Here is a 21181-nt window from a genome sequence, read left to right on the forward strand (position 1 = left end):
ATAAGTCATTCAACTTATTTTCTTCTAATCCTAGTGGGCAACAAAATGTAATGCAATTTTTGAAATTCCATTTTAATATATTTAATATTTTTAAAACTATAAATTAAATTTTGTAATTATTTTTTATTTTCAATCACAATTATTCTTATGCCCGAGAGAATAATATTTTTATAAACAGAGCAAAAAAAATAATGCAATACGTCATAAATTCAGTAGTGTGAATATACACATACATTGGTGAACACCGCTTGGGAAAAGTGGTAATGTCTAGAAAAGCCAAACTGATAACAACATTAAAAAAAATGGTACTTTAGCTGTTTCTGTACATAAATTGTATGATGGGACTTTTTTTATTTTACATTTATTTTATTACACAAACAATCAACAAAATTATACGTAGAATACATAATTTGCCACATAAAAACACTTTTCTTAATTTAATTCTACTGCTCATGAACTAGGTAACATTATATTTTATCTATAACATGACATGATCATTGATAATATCATATAGTTACAGTACATAAAACATTAGGTTTGTAAACTAGTACAAATACAAATGAACAGCTAGCTGCTATACAAAAAGCAGTTCAAATGATAACTTATTTGGTTACATCCAAGACTGGAAATCCCAGTTCAAATAACAAAAAATTTAACAACTGTGCCAATCGATGGTGAAGAGGTGAATGATCAATGGTGAATGATCGATGGTGAATGATCGATGGTGAATGATCGATGGTGAATGAGCAATTATTCATAATTCGCTCGTAAGTACAAGAAAAGTTTCTTAGGTCACTCAAACATATATAACAGGAGTCTAGTAAGTTATATCCAATGCTATGACATCAACCAAGCTTTGTTGCTATATTTTTAATTTAACACGGTAATTTATCAACCAGAAACTTAATGACAAACATTACAACATAAACAAATTTATAAAAAGTACTAGATAATAGTTCACAAAATTAAGCAAAAGTGTTATTAATCAAGAACAGAAAATGTAATTATAAAAAATCAGCTTTTCACAGTTAAAAACATAGATAAGTGAATTTTACTACAAACCTACTGAAGAAATATGATTGTTTTACTTATTACAGTTTAACTGGAGTAACTTATATCAGTGTTCTAATGAACGTATGTTATTCCTTTAGTTCTTAAGAATTGTAAGACGGATATGAAGTGTGTGTGAAGACTTCCAATTCGTGATGTCACTGGAAGAAAGATGTCATCCCTCTGAAAAAGGGTGGTGTGATGTGTGACAATTAAGGAAAATGCTAAATATAACATAATACAGCATATAAATAGTATAAATGTTACAGAAAAAAAGGAGATCTGACAACAGAGTTTTTATGTCACATAGATTATATAAAATAATTTATATAATTACACAATTATACTCAAAAAAAATTCTAAAATGTAACTGGTTGTACATGTTTATCTAATGTAGTTTGACGTCCAACCGATGTTACAGTAGTTGTGCTGCGAGTATTGTTTGGTCTGCTTCGTAATTCATAATCTGACCTCAATTTTTCTTTTTGTTGCTTATTTTCAGAATCCCATATATTCTGAAGATATTCAGCTAATTTACGATCTTGTTCTTCTTGGTGTAGACGTAGTCGCAATTCCTCTTCTAAAACGCTGTAAAAAAATGAATTATAATTATTTAATAAAAATGAAATAAAATACAAAATTTATCTTTAAAAATCAATTTCTATAGACTACATGTAATGCCTGTATGCACCAAAAGGCATAGCGCTGTGCAAATAAGAACTTGAATCTCACATAAGCACCTTTGTGAACTTATATAAGTATTTTCCTGTGACCCTATGATGTTAGTCAAAAATGGGCAATGGATGTGCAGTTTTGCAATAGAGTTCAAATGAACAGGCAGGCAACTAGAAAATATTCACTAGCTTCAAAAATTCAAACAATATTGATTAATTAGAATTTTTCCCTGCTACCTTCCCTCTAGGTCACCTAATTCTAAGGCCTAAAGCCATACAGTCTGTTATCAGAAACTACTAATTTCAAATTAATTACTACAATCAACGGTCGGGTGTTTTGACTTATTTACATGTAATTTCACTGGTTTTCTTTGACATTTTATAGCAATAGATGAATAATGGATTCACCATTTCTTGCAAAGAGGCCACAAACAGCAGTCTAAACAGAGGGTGGGAGAGCATGAAATTGTGCCAAAAAATGTTCCATCTACAGGAAAAGTCTAAAGTGATTCTTGCGGTGTGCTGCTCATAGATTACCTGAAAAAGGATAGTACCATCACTGGAGAGTATTACTCTTCACTACTGGATTGATTTAAGAATACTAGTCGGGTTAAATGTCCATATCTGGCCAAAAAAAGTGCTCTTTCACCACGATAATGCGTCTACACATGTTTTGGTTGTTGTTGTGAAACTCCATGATCTATGCTTCTACATGCGCCATGTTAACCAGAATTGGTTTCATCGTCCCAAACCTGAAGAAATAGCTTACTGAACAAAATTCTCTTAAACTGATGAGGCCAAAGCTGAAAAAACCATTTATTTTGTAGAGTTGGACAAATCACATTATACTGAGAGTATTAAAAAGTTGGAGTCGTCTAAATGCATGAAATTATAAGGTAATTACTACAAAAATAATTTTTTTTAATCTTAGTTTCAATGTCAGGTTGAGAACTTTCCAAAAGATACTTGTAATAAATTATTAATCCGAAACTAGGAAATTTTTTATTTAATCATATTATATTTGGTATTATTGCTATATTTTAAAAAGATAAAATTAAATGTGAAGTAAGGCGCTATGTGATTTTTCTTTTTTCTCTCTAATTTTTATTGTCTTGTGCAATGGTGGTTTCAAAAGTAAAAATAGGTATAACCATAATTAATGAATATTTGAAGAAAAATGTATTTTATTTTTCAATTATTTTACAAGCTAGCATTGATTAAGAAAAATATATGTTAATTGTTCACTACTGTAACAACAATTAAAAACCAGTGAATAATATAAAAAAGTGTTGTAAAATGTATTCCGTGAAACTAAACGATTTTTAATTATGAAACACAATGTTTCTCAACCTTTCGGTACATGCAACCCAATCTTCAATCATAATTTTCTTCGTGCTCCCTCTCACACAATAATGTATTTTGAGTATTTTGACACTAAAGTTACATTACAACCTTAATTACAAATCTTACAAATTATCAAGAATAAGCAAATTTTTTGTTATCTGGCAACACAGAGATGCTACATTGACAAAACCAGAATCACACCTCTTTATTGCTCTCTGTTTTATGTCTACGATATTGGAAATTCTCATGGCTTTGTGAGAAGTTCCGATTAATCTCTAACAATCTGGAACGTCTGCACGACTGTACGTGCCAACAATACAAATGCTGCACCTTGTTCAATTCCAGCCAGTCTCAGCCGATTCGATCCTTCTATCACTATTGAATCTATCATGAATGTGTATGTTGTAATTTTCATTTTAATTGCAATTCACAGAATTAAATATTCTTGGCAGTAGATTTATACAGAATCATGGATAAATTTTTAAGCGAGCGTAAGCCAGCATTAGAAGACAGTGAAGCATCAAGTGAACAGATGAGTGTGGTTTTGAAAATAAAATCAAGAAAGTATTCTTGAGAATACTTATATTTAGGTTTACCAGTATTGAAGTAAATGATGAAGAAAGGCCCCTGTATGTTATTTGCTCAAAAATTTTGGTAGCAGACAGTATGAAACCTAATAAAGTTCAACGACATTTGGAAATGCTTTATAGTGAGTATGTTAACAAACCCTGAGAATTCTTCGAATTACAATTGAGAGAAGCAATCATAATTTTAAAAAAAACTTTGTGAATGAAAAAGTTTTACTTGGTTCTTACAAAGTTTCATATAAAATAGCCAGATATAAAAAGCCTCACAGTATTGGTGACGAGCTTATTGTTGCCAGCTGCAACTGAGAATGTAGAAACTACAGGGTGGCGCACGAAATGATCCAACATTTGTTTTGGCAATAATTGTTTAGGTTAATAATTATTAATGTGTTTTATGTTGACAGAAGTGGCAGCAGTTCATGAATATGGGCCATTCTTTTTTGAACAGTAAACGTTATCTAAAAATGCTGCGTAATAATTTTGTACCTCAGTTTCTTGCAAAAGGGTTTCAATAATGAAACCCTTTTGCAAGAATAATGAGTGGTTTGTGCAGGATGGAGCCAGATCGCAAACAGCTAATGTTGTTTTAGACTTTCTGCAAGAAACTTTTAATGCAAATGACATTTAAAACCAATTTCCTAATTGTTCTGTGCGTGGACAGAACTGGCCTCTGAACAATCCTAATTTCAATCCATGTGATTATTTTCTTTGGAGATTTCTAAAGGAAAAGATTTTCCCTAAACATCCTTGTACAGTGATGGAACTGTGGGAGTTGATCATTGAGGCATGCAACGAGTTATTAACATAGGAGTTCATGTTGAAGAAGTTGCTAGACGTGATGGTGGTCATATTGAACACGTGATAAGCAGAATATAATTTCCAGATATATAGTAAACATGTTGTATTTTACTTTTCTGTATTGCGATTCAAATAAATATTTTTAAATAAAACTAAATGAATCCCATAAGCAACATTCAGATTGGTGTACTACTAAGAACTCTATTGAGCAAAACACATCTCAAGTCTTAAACAAGACTGAAACTGTGAAACAAGTGAAGGAACTGAAACTACCTACCCAGAATAGGTTAACTGAGTTTGACGCATAACAGACAAAAGATAACAATAAATAACATAATACTAATGAAACAAGAGCATAAAATAAATCAAAAACAGTAACATAACTAACACAAAAATAACAATAACTAACAACCAAAAAACCAAATATAAAAGAAATAGAGAAAACAAAAGAGGAAAATCCCAGGTGGACCCCTAAATCCCTTCAGCAATTCTCTCTTACGCCAAGTAAATGATTCTACTATCCATTCAGCCTGACTCATCCAGTTGACATGGACATCAAGTACCGATCCAATAATATTCAGCCAATAAATGGTCTCTGTGTGCATCAATTCATACTTTGATCAGTGATAGAAGACATGGTACACATTATCCAATTGTTTGCACCGTGGACACATGCCCAAGTCCACCAGGCTGAACTTCTGAAGTCTGTACTGAAAAGCACTATGGCCAGAAAGAAATTGTGTCACATATTTATTAGGGGGTACCCAAAAGGCATCCGCAAACCTACAACATTTGAAATAAGAGTGCATCCACCCTCTGTCTCATTCCATCTGGGATGGGAATAATGGGTGCAGTACATCTTGAATCTTGACCCTGAAGGGGAAGACACTCGCCCTCCATACCTAGCTCTTAGGGGCTTTACCGGAGGTCATCTTTAACAAGCCTCAATACATCTTGCAGTCCAACCTCAGTCAAGATGGCACCGATACGAATGCCACATGTGACATTCTCATCGGTGAACTAAACCTAAACGGGTCCAACAGACATTACTCTTCTAGTCTTAAAGAAGTCCATAGCAATTGTGCTCAATACCTACCCGATGGAAGAATGAGTGAGTTCATTGTTAACACTGAACGCTAACATAGAATCTTAAACACAAAACACTGAAAATTAAAGACAGAAACAACTTAACAAAAACCTTAAACATAAAACAATAACAGCAGTACATCAAACAAAACAAAAAAATAAGACACTAACCTAAAACACAAAAACATAATATAAAACTACATTAATAAAGTGAATAAACTACCAGTATCCTCCAAACAGTGAACTACTAACAATAAAACAAAATAACTAATCAAACAAAATCTACACTAAACAATACAGAAAACAAAAATAACAAATGAAACTAAACATCTGACCAATACACAAAAACAGAACTAACAAAATGAAATATTAAATAAAAACAACATTAACATTTAACCCAATAAAATAAAACAATAAAACTGTAACAGATGCCACCTCAATTACAAACTACAAATCTATCTGACTGAGTAACAAAACCCGCGAATGCCTGTATGCAAGATAATCCTCAGACCTACAATCGCAGCTGGTGGCTTCCCTACTAGAGAACAATTCACACATATGGGAGAACCCCTCCCCTTCTTGACTGGACAGTCTTTGACGTGGTGTACCTTTGTACCACAATATGAACAGAGCTACTTTCCCTCACAATTCTTGGGCATGTATCTAGCATGACACACCTGAAGCAACGGCTCACCATAAGTAGTGCCTAAACTTGCATGAATGATGTTCAACAAAACCACAACCGTGGTTCTCAACAAGCTCTTCTTTACAAATCTTCTTATTCCATTCAACTATGTAATGCACAACGTCACTATCCTGCTTACTAGCCTGAAGCCAGAAACATAAACTTGAATTTTTCTCGATATCATCATAATCATAATCTGATAAAGTATATTTTACTCCCACGCTGCATCCAGGAAATCCTCCTCTCCACGGGCATGTGGCAGACCTTACACCGCAGAGGCTTTGCAAAGACCACCTTAATTGGATATTAACATAACTCCTCATTTTCCTGAATGCACTACATTCAGCATTATTATTTTATTGCAAAGCAAAATGGTTATCACATGGGGAATTTTTTGCAACGTGTTTATGAATTGAGAGATGAAATTGCCATTTTTCTAGAAGAGGAAAACCGACTGGAAGCCAAGAAGTTTCAAGACAGTTTATTTGCGATTGAATTGAGCACTTGGTCAACATATTTGAGAAATTAAGTATCTTGAATCTTTAACTCCAAGGAGCAAATACGTATACGTTCGATACGAGCGATAAAGTTGCTTTATGTAAAAAATTGGAATTGTGAAGCAAAAATTTAAAGCAAAAAACCTAGAAATGTTTGCAAATGCGAATGAATCTCTTAAAATTTACAAGGCTGAAAAATAACATGTGAAAGTTGTTTTTGTAACCATTGAAAATCATTTAGCCATGCTGTCAAAAAACTAAAATATTTTCTTATTGACAACTTGGTAGCAAGTTATGAGTGGGTTAAGGATCACTTTCAAAATACTCCTGAAGGGCTCTCAACTGCCAAAGAAGAAATCTTCATAGATTTCACGGCAAGTAGCAAAATCAAAAGACAATTTAGTAATAAATCACTCTTTGAATTTTGGGCAGGGGTGGATAACGAGTTTTCTGCACTGAAAACAAGAGCATTTCAGATACTATTACCATTTTCAACATACTACATTTGCAAAACCGGATTTTCTGCGGTGGCTGCTTTGAAGACAAAATATAGATCTCAGCTAAATACAGAAAAAGAAATCATTTCTAATATTGTGTCTATTTCTAATATTAAATCTTCCTTTGAAAAATGTTGCTCTGCAAGACAGGCTCCAGGGAATCATTAATAATTATTAAACTTGTTTTTAATTTAGTATTAATAAGTTTATTATTAAATACATTGTGCAGTACTGATACAATCGTATTTAATGAATAAAAAAAATTATTTAACCACCTTACCAGCAAAAAGCTGAATTTTCTCAAAATCTTTCAGTTTTTTCAAATCATCATATGCAGATTAAAAATATTATAAGTCAAAAAATTTAAATGAGACTACAGTCATGACTGAATGCCAACAGTATACTGAAGATAATATTAGTGAATTCTGGTGAAATAAAATATAATTAAAGGAAACCATATTATAAATATGATAATTTAGTTGTTTATGATTATTATCTCTAGAACATATTTAAATAATTTATCTTTTTTAAAAAATTTTTGTTCATTAATTAAATTTTTATATTTACTATATATGTGAAATTTTTCTAAGTTAAATGTATTAAAATATTTATAAGAAATATCTAAAAGTTATACAAAAGTATTTTGATTGTATATATGACCAATTCTAAAGATATGTTTAGCAAAATTAGAATTTTTGGGTTTGTTATTTTTAATACTATTAATGTGTTCTTTTGAGCGTATGGAAAATTTATTGCATCTTCAAGACTCTTAACGTATGGATTACAATTTCATTGTCATTTTTTTGGATATCACTGCATTTTGTTAGATTATGCTTTTATTTTTTTATGATTTACTGACTGTTACCTTATGGATTTATTATTAAAATCTATTACATTTATACCCCAAGAATTTTAGTACGGTTTAATTTCACAATAGAAAGCAGGAGTAAATGCTTTGTGAGCTGAAACTTGCTAACTAACCGTTTCCTGACCTATGTTTATATGAGCTCTTCTTATTTCTTGTTTTTGGCTATAAAGTCACCTCCAGAAAAGATTGCTGCGCAATCATGTTTAAAATCATCATATATATCTGTTGAATTATTAGGTACTGCAGCATATTATAATTTAAATCTTTATCAAAGATTATTTATTCAAAGTAAATTCCTGATGGGTCTGTGATACACCTGTAATTGATGGCTCCCAGCGATACAATTTAACAAAATGGCCAGAAAGAAAATATATCAGTATAATAACAATATTAGTACAATAAAAATTTACTATATTAAGTGCATAAAAAAAAAAAAAAAAATAATAATAAGTATATAGTGTACATTAAAAATTGGAACCTTTATATACAATACCACTCAGCACTAATAGATAAATTCTTCAGTACAGTCTGTTCCTTAATCATATTTATATAACTAAATAAAAAAAACTTTTAATTCTTAAACTTGCGGTAGAAAGGTGAATGTTAAAAGAACTCGGAAAATTAATCCAAGCAAACAAGAAGGATCAATATTACAAATTAAAAAAAAAAAATGTTTAAAATTCTTTCTAGGAAGAAAGAATTGGGGAATTGAAACAGAAGAGTTTGGGGATCTGTTAATATACAGGACAGGACAGCAACCAACCTGAAATTATTTTTAGATTAAAAGAAAAATTTTCATAGAATAGAAATTGGAAAATTATAAGTAGTGGTATAGTACTGTGACAAAGGGTATTAGAAGATTAAGGTTATGAAAAGGTAAGGAGGTTTTAGAAGAGATATAATTTTTGGAGACATTTAGGTAAAAATGTAGGATGAACAGTTTGAACAAGAAAAACTGTAAGCTTAATAATAAGCAAATGGAGATATAATATTAACAAAAATACCTATACAATTGTAAACTAGTATCACAAGTAACTGATGATGGTGCCACCAATGATGAAGTTGATGGGCCAGGATCGGAAAATGTCATCTCAGAATCATTTTCAAAATCTGTATCTTCATCATTTTGATTATCTGAAGTAATTGTAGCTGTAGCTATAGTAGTAGTAGTAGTAGTCGTAGTAGTAGTATTAGTAGTAGTAGCAGCAGCAGCAGCAGAAGAGGTACTGATAACAGTTGAATTATACACAATACTTGGTTGTATACGAGAGAATGCCTTAGGCCCATCAGATGATAAAATATTAGGACCTTTTAGATTTGGTTTAGGCACATCAAATTTACCTAATAAATCTAAATTTAATGGCTGTATTCTACGTGGTCTTGAGTCCAATATGCTACCATCTGAAAAAACAAAAACTATTTCAATTAAAACACACTCCTATATCTCAATTAAAAAAAAAAAAAAATCTTGTAAGCAAACAAGATTGCATGCAAAAAACTGAAAAAGATGATTTAAATTCATAAAATTTTCTGTTTGTTAGGTCAGGATCTACATAGACTGTAAGAACACTTTCTGTTTTTCAACTCTATAGATAAGGGGTCAGCGGAAAAATGAAGGAATGTTATAATTTTTTTAAAATCACACATTACAGTGTTATCGAGCAGCTTATTTGTGAAAAATTCCTGCAATATTTTTTAAAAACATGAAATATAAGCAATGTCACAAGTTATAGCCTGGTTTTATAAATAGCAGTAAGTGGAAGAAACAAGGAATGTCAATACATTAGCAGAATAAACCGGTAATAATATGCATGCGTTAGGCTCTTGCACATACTGTTCAGTCCGCCTTTGTCCTTTGGTATGTTGTGAGCTTCCTTCAAAATTAAGTTTATCATTTATCATTATTGCTTATTTTTTTTTTATAGTTAAATGTTTATACATATATTTTTAAAAAAAATTAATATAATTATGTTTTTTACGATTCTAATAGTAAAAAAATAGTTTTCTTTATTGAGAAAAAGGAAAGTAAGAAAGAACCGTATTAGATAGGATGTCACATTCTTGTAAGCAGGGGAATCTGCAACTGTTAAATGCTGTAAATTTTTTAAAAATATTACCCGAGGAATGTATTAATTTTAAAACCATGTGATCTAATGATCAGCAAAATTTATACTTTACTACCATTGCCGCAATTCAGAGATCTCATTTACCTGAAAATTTATCTGAGTACAATGATGTTGCTTTCTTATACATGTTGTAAGATAAAATTAAGGCTGTTCTAACATTGTTAAAGTCCCATTTTGTTACAAAGCCTTTTTATCAGTTTTTTGGAATTACTATGGGGAAATTAGAATACATACAAAAAGCAGAAAAGATTACTGGTATCAATGAGTAATAAAAAAGCCAAAACATCAGACACTCATAGAAGTATCATTGACATCGATACACAAAATGTATTAATGAATTGTGTAGTAAAATCTTTCAAAGTTTAGGGAGACAGGACTGCAGACTCAAGCAAAATTTACTTATCCGAAGACCTAACATAATGAAAATTTACAGTTATGTTTAAAAATCATAATAATTATAAAAATAAATGATTTTTAAAGTTTTTTTTTTTATGAAAAATTTAATAAATTATTTAAGTATCAAATTGTTAATAACATTCATCAGTAATAAAACACTGATCAAGACAAGTGTCTCACAGAACATTCCTATTTTTAAGCTTAAGATACATTTCAATAGCCATAAGATACCATTCAAAATAAAAAATAAACTTCAATGACGAGTTTTCTAACGTTGTTTGCCCACATTGGTGATTTTATTATATTTTGAAGTGAAGAAATAAAAATTATAAATTGCTATATCTTGTTAAAAATAAATAGAGATCTTATTCAAACATATTGTGATACATGAATGATTTTTTCATACAGACAAATATTAAGTTAATGGTAAGAAACTGAAAAGAAATAACAAGCATTTGTTTCTGTTTGTAAATGCCTACTTAGCAATTTATAAATAAAAATGTCATACATACATTACATAGATATTGCTCTGTATGAAAAATTCTATTACTTGACTACTTAACAGTATATCATTTTATTAAATCACTGATATTTATGGAGCAGATTGCATGATAATAAACAAAAGATCAAAAGAAAATTCATATAATCTTCTAAATTTTACTTGGAGGAACCATGCAGCTGTCTATAATGAAACGTGGCTTTTTTGTGTTTCAAATATAATTATACAAAAATTCACTTTAAAATATCTATTACTTTGATTTATAACGTGAATAATGTAAACCGGTGAAAAAATTTCAGACCGGTTATTTTCTTCAGGACAGTCTTTCAATATTTCTATAATGAAATATAGAAAATTTTTTTTTTATTATTTATAAATGAAATACATTTTATAGTACCTGGTAATTTTTTAGGAGGTGTTTTTGGTTCCCTAATGATCGGCTTAAAATGGCTAAATTCAGCATCTATACTATTACGGCTACTGGTGCTACTATTAGCTGAATTAGAGGAACTAGATCTGGTTTGTGTACCTGCAATAAAAATTTATTTAATACAAACATATTGTAAAATTACAACAGGAAAATAAATTATTTGTTGTTAGTATACCTGAATTAACTCTAAAATATATATATACACACACACACACACATACATAAATACACTGGGATTTTAACTTTTAAAAATTGAACTGCAGTATCTTCAGGTCTCCTTTAATGCTGCTACTATTATTAGCATCAACACTGGGAGGTGTCACTCTCATCTATTGTCAGTTACAAACTATTCATGATCCAGTGCAATACAGTTTCATTCTTTAGTTTTGTTTTCTAAAGCGCCTTATTTGAAAGAGGAAAGGGTTGACGACATAATGGAAACTTATGTGCATTCATCAATCGATGGCATTGATAACATCTTGTATAAGCAACTCTGTATGATCAATTGAGCACAAAAGTACATCAACACAGGATGCTCACTTTAAACGTCTTTTGCCAAAAAATATAGTAAATAAAGAAATTAATTATATTTAATTTTCATTTTTTATTTCATTAATAAAATGTTGTGTGTAATTAATATACAGGGTGATCCAAAGAAACAGGAAATTTTGAAAGTTGTGTTGGTAGCCGTGGGCGATTGGTACCACTGGATAAGTAGCACCAGCCTCTCTAACAAAACCTGCCATTTAGTTTTCATGGATACTTGGAGTGGTGCGCAACATGCATTTGTTATCAAAGCGTTTTACAAAAACAATGACAGTGTGGAGGGAGCGTGTAGAAAATTTTGCCGTCGTTTTAATCTGGGACGGCACGACCGTGTTCCATCAGCACATGCAATTCAAACATGGATATCTCTAATCTTGAGGAAACTGGTTCGGCAATGAAAAAGAAACCTCCAGGCCGTGAGCGAACCGTCCGTACACCACAGAATGTTCAAGCTTTACAAGATGCTACCACACGAAGGCCAATCAGTTGTCTGTCAGCATCTTTACAATCGCACAGTTCAAGTGTTTGAAGAATGTTAGGGAAGGACTTGCAATTCCATCCATACAAGTAGCAGATCGTCCAGGAACTGAAACCGAACAATGCGGTTGTGCGAGCACAATTCTGTAATGTAATGCTTCAGAAGATAAATGATAACGAAGAGTTTGTTCACGAACTGTGGATGTCAGACGAAGCGCATTTCCACCTCAGTGGATTTATTAACGAGCAAAATTTCAGATACCGAGCACAAGAAAATCCTACGCAGCTACACCAGCGTCTGTTGCACAGCCAGAAAGTGACCGTGTGGTGTGCTATGTCATTTTACGGTGTTATAGGCCCTTATTTTTTTGAGGATGACAACGGTCATCGATTACAATGACGTTGACTCGTTACGTAGCCGTGCTTGAAACCTTTGTTGTGGAACAACAAAAGAGATTTCCACCGATTCTTAACACAGCCTGGTTTCAACAAGATGGAGCAAGTCACATACTGCACGAATATCGATGGCAGCTGTACGCCGATTGTTTGGACAACATGTCATTTCACGAAATGGTGACATTGAAGCAATTGCGGAAATTCCAGTTGAGATGTTAACGTCAAACCATGAACAATTTAACAAAGAGAATTTGTGAGTGTTTACGTAGAAGAGGAGGTCACCTGCGAGATGTCATCTTTAAAAAATAAACTAAAATGTATGTATCCTAAAATGGCAACATTTGTACAATTACATGAAATAAAATTCATTTTCTAAAAAATTTTTCATTAACGTTATTTAATTTTCAAAATTTCCTGTTTCTTTGAATCAACCTGTATATATATTTATTTGCAAACACATATATACAATAATAATATAACACATTTGTACATATATATATATTACGTTAATTCAGACCTTAATTACAGCAATTTGGTGCTTACAGTATCAATTCCAAAATTTGTCACATACATGCAAATTCAATTGTTCTTTTGTGAGGAAGAAAAACCTGCTATTGTAATTAATTTTCCGTCTTCTTTCTTTATAGCGAAAAGATTATAGATTAACACAATACTATTGTCAAAATGAAGCTTCTGAATAACTTCATACTAGATGATTTGCTGTGCCAAGGGTGGGGTTGCTTCCTATCAAATACAATTGATATTCATTAGGATTATGTAGAAAAATAAACTAAGGTAAATAATTTAAAGTATTATAATTAAATCCCAGAATAAAATGCTTTAAAAGATATTTTAGTCTTTATATTATAATAAAAATAGACCTCTTAATTAATGTGCATTGATAAATCTGATTTAGATGACATGATTCTATCATAGCCAATGTCCCATGAATACATCAGTATAATGTATAATTTAAAAAAAAATAAAATTATTCTCTGAATATATGTAAATATTTATTATTAACAGAATGTATACATTTGAAATTTTGTATTTTGGATAGATGCTCATTACGATTCTGCTCAGACTGCTGCAGCTTATGATTTTTCAGACTAGAATGCACCTAGCAAAGCCCAGAATTCTTTTGGGCTTTGTGACAAAAGGTTACTTTTCAGGTACCTAAAGAAATAAATCTAAATGGGTGGGTCACGGAACATCTAAGAATTGGGACATGACGCCTACTGAGAACATCTTTAATACAGTTGTTGTTTGTGTTCTATGAGTACAGCATCTGTTATTAAATCACAATGCATGATAACAGAATTTTGGTTCAAGAAACAATGCAGCATTTAGAACAAAACTTACCGTGACGCCAACTGTAAAACTATCAGACATAAAAGAAGTATGAGTCAATGATTATGTCATTTTAATCCCACAACAAATTGTTACTCTCATGTGTAGAGTGATCTTTTGCAATTTAACTTCCCAATAATTCTGCATTTTGTCAATATCCAATAATTCAAAATGCACATTTGCATCCTTCCACATTCGAAGTATGTGCATTTGTGATGAGAGTAGTTTCACAAAATTTTACTGATTAAAAAAATTGTTCACAAAAATTTCTATTAACAATATGATCCAAAGCATTCAACTTTCGTGTAACAGCCATCTTGTTGGGATTAAAATACAAATTCTGATGCAATAATCTGTGAAAAGGCAGTTTTTGAGACACCAAGTAAACTTGTTTTCTAAGTGAAAAAAAGAGGTCTGTGAGATGGCTGCCTTAATAATTTAATTGTTTTAATATTTTCTTCAGTTCAATAGAAAGACTTCAACCGTGGTTTTATTTTTAATTCACGGTTAATAGATTAACCCTTGAGTTCAACATGTAATGCGAGTGAGGAAGGTTGTGTTTGTTTAGGCACTGATAATCTGTTTTTCAAATTATGTTATTCAATAGCTACTTTATAGTATGCTTAATAATTACTGATTACTAAGGTTAGATTTTATTGGTTTTGTTGTTGTTCAGAGCTTTTGTTATTATATTTTTAGTAATTTTCATACATTAACTGCAAAGGTAGCCTAACAGGCTATCTAAGTTAGCTTGGTGGGTGGTTTTACTTCTTTAAAACCACTCTCCTGAGGGTGTAATTACGATTTCTTTTGTTGGTTTATATTATTTTTTGGTCTGTTCAGTTTCTGACATTTATTTTTAATTTTATCATAATTAGTAATTGTATTAGTGGTTGTTGTCATTGGCAAACATCTTGTTTAGGTGTAAGTGGTTTACTATTGACCGATTGCTTTTCAATGGTCTCAAACAAGCGCATTATTAGTCGGCACTGTTTATGTTTATTTTGTTTATACTGATTTGTAAACACACATTTATATTTACATAGTTGAGTTTTCTTAGTGTTATATTTAAGTGTAAATGTCAGATAAAGAGGGGAGGGGGCAGGTAGGCTCAGGCGTGTAAGCTTCCCCAGCCTATTACAGAGGTTGGGCTCTGTGACTCTTCCACCTCTCTGGGGAGGATGAGTCTAGACTAGAGGGAATCTCAGGGACCTCTCGGGCTGGTGGGGTTGTGAATATTATTAATGAATTTAATGTGGCGGCTGGAAAGGTCACAGGGTCGGTTGCATTAGTTCAAATCTTCGAGAAGTATGTAAAATTGATGCAATTCTTTGAAAACCCAAAGCCTACCTTGTAAAGATAATAATTAAGAATCTTAAGTCTATTGTAGCTGCTCTAGCTAGTGGATACAAAAAGTTGCTACTAAGCCTATTGAGGTTAGGGAAGTTGTGGTGAAGGAGACTTTTTCCATCCCCATTCCGGTCTTAGCAGAAAAGTTACGCTGAGATGTTAAAAGAGAAAAGGGGAGCCGCCATGCTGTCTCAAAAACAGCTGAAGGTCATGCTTGTTAATCTCAAGGAATGTGTAACTGAGAAAACCAGTGAAGAGATGAAGGACAAATTTCAGACGGTCCTTCATCAGAAGAGGTTGAGTCTGAAAATTCATGACATACAGGAAATAAAACAGAGTTAGTTATATTGCCGATGACAAAAATACTATTAAGGTAATCCCTTGAGATCAGTAAAACTGACATGAAAGTCCTCCCAGGGTCCTTGTTTATGACACCTATCGGTGTTTGAGAAGGAGTTAATGACTCTCAGATAGCAGCAACATACTCAGGTGACTGAAGCGGCCTTTAAGGCTGAATGTCAATTATTTTTTAAATTGGGCAGGTGCTACCAAGGTGTGTTTAAAGTTAGTCCTGATCATTAGAAACACTTCCGTTTCACACGGCAGATTGTTTGTTCACTGATTTCTCTTCATGCAAGGTCAAAGAGTATTTAGATGTTCAATGGTGTTTCAAATGCTGCCATTATGGACATAAACAAGGTGAATGTCCCAAGAACTCAGAGGGTCCGACTTGTGCCACCAATTGTAAACATCTTCGGGAGGATTCCAAGCATTCTGTGAATAGTAAAGACTGTGTTTATCAGAGGGCTGTCACTATGCTCAACTATATATAGTTCAGAATGAGCTTGGTGAGATTGCTCTACATCAAGGATTGGTTGCTGCTTTATTGCAGTATCCCTATATTGTGTTGAACTGCCAGGTTTCTCTGTTTAGAAGAGATTCTATTGTGGCTCTGAAACATGTCTGCTGTTGTGTGCAGAACGGAAATAGATTGTGTCTTCATTCAACAGCTCTCAAATAATCATGTTTTCCGTGTAGATGTTCACAACTTGCATCTATATGTTGCAAGTTCATACTTTCAGTACAGAGACCCGGCTGATTGTCATCTTGAAATCTGGGATAAACTCCTACAAGTCTCTGGTACCAGCCTAATCCTTATTGGAGTGGATGTGACTGCTAAGTCATTATTGTAGCATAGCAGTTTCAGTGATGATGTTTGGTGAATTAATAGAGGGCTTTTTAGTCCAATATGATCTACAGGTATTTAATGTACCTAGTGAGTTGCCCACTTACACAGTTATGGTAGATGGGCATCAACTGTTTGATGAAATGAACAGCAATGCCACCATTGGTAGGTTTATTCCTGGCTAGGTTTAATTGCTCGAGTGATCATAGATTGATTGTTTATGAGATTGCTGGTGGTTAGAGTGAGCACTACTGATGTAACGTTCTAGTTTAGCAGGGTCGTTTCCTGTACAGGCATGCAGACTGGAGGAAATTGTTGACTTTCTTTTGGCCTGACTTCAAGTTTTGGGTCAGGCTCTGGAATTTTTGGATTTGGAGGACCTGGCAGAGAGTTTGTCAGTGGCTTTCACCAGTGCTGCTGAATGTTCGATTCCCTGCAGTTCAGGCCGAGAGGCTTGCCCCATGGTAGGGTAGGGAATTGTCAGTTTTGAAATAAGACTGTCACTTAAGGAGAGCGTCCAGCATGAGGGTGATCTTGGGCAGCGGGCAGTCATTGTAGCTGAATATAGGGATCACAGGTCTCAGTATTTTCATAATGTTCGTACGGCAAAGAGGGATTCCTGGCATTCCTTTGTACATGAGCAAGGGAACAAAGATCCCTGGAGTCATATATAGGGTTTTGGGACACAAACATAGGAAAGACGTTCTTCTGTCTGCTCTCTTGACGTGCACAGTGTAATTTCAGATAAGATTGAAGTTTTACACAGATTACTTGATGATTTGCTGCCTGATGATAAAGCTTGAGAGAACTTGTACCATCTGCAGGTGCAGCATGAAGTCACTCATTTTCTCAGGGGTGCATTGTCCTAGGAGATTACTGAGGCTGAGGTGCGTCAAGCTGTCTGTAGTTTACGTAGGGGCAAGGCTTCAATGGCTTAATGGTGGAGCTCCTTGTTCACTTGGTTGCAGTGAGCGTGAGAACTATCACGCGTTTTCAATAAATTGTTGTTTGGCAGATGCTTCCCCATTTGTTAGAAGGGAATTGTAAAATTATTGTTTAAAGGTGGCAATAAGGACCCCAATGTTAGTTTGTCATTAGGCCCTTGACAATACTACCGGTTATTGGTAAGGTTTTTGAAAAGGTTCTGTACCTTTGTATAAATAGGAGGTTAACCTCACACGGCTTATTGATGGAGAATCAGTATGGGTTTTGCCTTGGAAAAGGCACTGAGGACACCATACTCTGCCCTCAATGTCCTGGGAATCTTCCTGGACATTTCTGGGGTATTTAATAATCTGTGGTGGCCCTCGACCATTTATCAACTGCAAAGAAGAGAATGCACTGTGAGTGAATTGTAGGTCATGCAAAATTACTTCAGTGACGGACTGGGATGTGCTGCTCTGTGAGGGCAGTCATGAGGTAGGCAAGATGCTGTCCAAGGGTTGTCTTACCAGGGTAGTGCGTTGGGCCCTTTGTCACGGGTGGTTGAGTTCGATTCTCTTCTGTGGCTGCGGTTGGCCAGTGGAACGAGTGTTACATCATGGCTTATGCTCATGATGGGCTTGTGCTGGTCGAAGGATGCTCGCAGAGGGAGGTAGAACTCCAAGCCACTCAGCTTGCAGGATACTTGAGCTGTTGAGTCATCAACATACGATGACGTTCAGCCTGGAGAAGACCATGATGATGCTCCTCAAAGAACATTTGGCAGTGAGTCAATGAGTCTGTTTCGATGGTAGGCCAGCATATAAAGTACGTTCACGTTCAAAAGTACCTTGTAGTGTTTCTAGAAGAGAAAATGCAATTTAAGAAGCACCTTCAATACTTCGTGGAAAAGGCCTGTAGTGCCTTCTTTGGTATTTGATGTGTGGTCAATCCTGATTGGGGTCTTAACTTTAAACCATGATTATCCCGTATAAGGGTATTTGTGAAGCAATTATGCTACATGCAATGCAAAAAATGTAAAAGCTATTGTGATATACTGTTGAGGGCACAACACCTAATATTGTTAACGATAGTGGTGGCTACCACACAATTTCACAGGGGCGATCTTGGTGATTGCAGGCTTGAAACAGATGGATTTGCCTGTATCAGAGAGGCAACAGCATTATGTTGCCAAGAAGTTAGGCAAGTTAATTCTGAAAAAAATTCAGGAAATTTAGCAACATGGCAATGTTTTGAGGCGGCCAGATGGGATGAGGCAGAGGGCAGACGTTATATGCATGGTCTGTTTCCAGATGTTGCTAGTTTTCAGGGCACCAATTGGGTAAACCCGAACAAGTATGTGACGCAATATCTTTCTGTGCACGGCACTTTTAGGGACAGGCTGCAGAGGTTTGGCCTGATAAACTCAGGAATGTGTTCGCAATGCAGACAGTTGCAAGAAATTTTGTTTTGTATGAATGCTCCAAGTATGAGTTGATATGCATGGAGACTATTTGCCAGCTCAATATTATCGGATCAGTATTAGATCTCTGTGTTAACTGACGAAACCAGGCTGAATGGGTCATAGTGGAAAATTTCATAAATTACTTGGTAAAAGAAAGAATTGCTGAGGGGGTTCTAGGGAGTCGCTTGGCTCTTTCCCGCTTTCTGTCTCTGTTGTTTTGTAATCAAGTTTTTTTTTATGATTGTTATTGTTCTTGTATTCATTGTTACTGCATGTTGAACTCAACTCTTTACCTTTCAGGTAGGTAGTGAATTTCAGCTCCTTATTTTTGTAATTCAGTCTTGTTTGAAACTTAGTTTAGTGTTTTGTTTTCTTCTCTTGAGAGTTCTTAATAATAGTAGTACACTAATGGGAATGCTACACGTGGCATTCACATCAGTGCTATCCTGACTGAGGCAAAAGAACAATGCTGAGAGATGCCTTTTGCCAAGGTTTTGAAGTTTTGAAAATGACCTCCGATAAAGCCCATAAGAGCTACGTATGGAGGGGGTGGTGTGATGACTGAAACTGCCACATGGAGGGTGTCTTCCCCTACAGGGTCAGGATGGACTGACCCTTGAGCGGGTCCAGAGAAAGATATCTCTCTGCAAATCTGCTTGAGCCGCAGAACTATCTCCTCTGAGGCAGCATACGTTATCACCAGTATGCAGCCGAAAGACTTGATGGTATGGTTCAGGGACGACCATACCAGGGGTTACTGTGGGGAAGTAGGATAGGGCATCGTCTTACAGTGTTCTCCTAGACAGGTGACAGTCCAAATGGGATGAATCCGAAGGGAAAAGAGGCATACAGGCTAATTAAATGTGATGTGCTGTGAGTTAGTTGGGGGTTTGGAGAGGTAGACTTCCTTACTCAGTTCCTGTTGGGTCATGGCTGCTTCAAGTTGTATCTGTACCACCAGGTAGTAGAGCAGAGACAACTTGAGTCCATGTTGTGGTGCCCTTGATGATGTTGAGCACGTCGACAGGTGGATGAATCCAAGGGTATGGTGTGTTGTGGTGGTAACAACATAATCCTTGATTATAACATAATTGGTGGATGAACAACATAATCGGTGTCATGCTTGTTAGCACCGAGAGGTAGAATACGGCCTCTGAGATGGTGAGGGGCATAATTGTGAAGAAGATGCTGAGGAATAGGACGGGGGCCAGCCTGTGAGGGTGGGGCCGTTCATTGTATAAGTTGGATTAGATTAGACCAAGCTTTGTTTAGCTTAGCTGGTGTGCATTACTTCAGGAAGGGGGAATATGTGTTCAAACACATTCAGACACCACAGTCAACAGATCATTTGAGTTGTCAGTTGGTCAACAGGTTAGACCAAGCTGAGCTAGGTATGGATGTGGATGCGTCTTCCCAAATCAGCTGATTCGGAAGTCGAGAGTTCCAACGTTCAAATCCTAGTAAAGCCAGTTATTTTTACACGGATTTGAATACTAGATCGTGGATACCGGTGTTCTTTGGTGGTTGGGTTTCAATTAACCACACATCTCAGGAACGGTCGAACTGAGAATGTACAAGACTACACACTTCATTTACACTCATACATATCATCCTCATTCATCCTCTGAAGAATTATCTAAACGGTAGTTACCGGAGGCTAAACAGGAAAAAGAAATAGGTATGGATGTGGATGTACGTGTTCAGTCGATGCCCACGGGAGTCTGCTCAGTTTTGCTGTTCCCTTTCTGACAGGCAATCCTATGATTTCCACCAAAGACTATGTTGTACTTATAGTAGATACAGTCTTTGTGTGTTGTAAAGGGGGAGGGGTTTTAATTGTTGAGAGCCCAATACTACTATCTGTGTGGGGGAGTGGTGTCTGTAAAGAGATTTCTCCTCCTCCAATATAAAAAAAAGAAGAAAAGTAAATGAAAGTCTTGGACCCAAAATTTA

General features: G+C 34.4%; 1 protein-coding gene across 1 annotated transcript in view; it reads right to left on the reverse strand.

The window, feature by feature from the left end:
• Positions 1–208: 208 nt before the first annotated feature.
• Positions 209–21181, reverse strand: part of LOC142332916 (E3 ubiquitin-protein ligase RNF169-like) — a 40751-nt gene continuing 19778 nt past the window's right edge. Inside the window, exons 5-7 of the mRNA XM_075379620.1 lie at positions 11505–11636; positions 9091–9487; positions 209–1638 (exon numbers count right to left, since the gene is read on the reverse strand). Of these exons, the coding sequence (XP_075235735.1) occupies positions 1410–1638; positions 9091–9487; positions 11505–11636 (758 nt within the window). The 3' untranslated portion in view covers positions 209–1409. The remainder of the gene's footprint in view (positions 1639–9090; positions 9488–11504; positions 11637–21181) is intronic.

This window comes from Lycorma delicatula, chromosome 12 (assembly GCF_047948215.1).
Source record: "Lycorma delicatula isolate Av1 chromosome 12, ASM4794821v1, whole genome shotgun sequence".
NCBI classification, from domain to species: domain Eukaryota; kingdom Metazoa; phylum Arthropoda; class Insecta; order Hemiptera; family Fulgoridae; genus Lycorma; species Lycorma delicatula.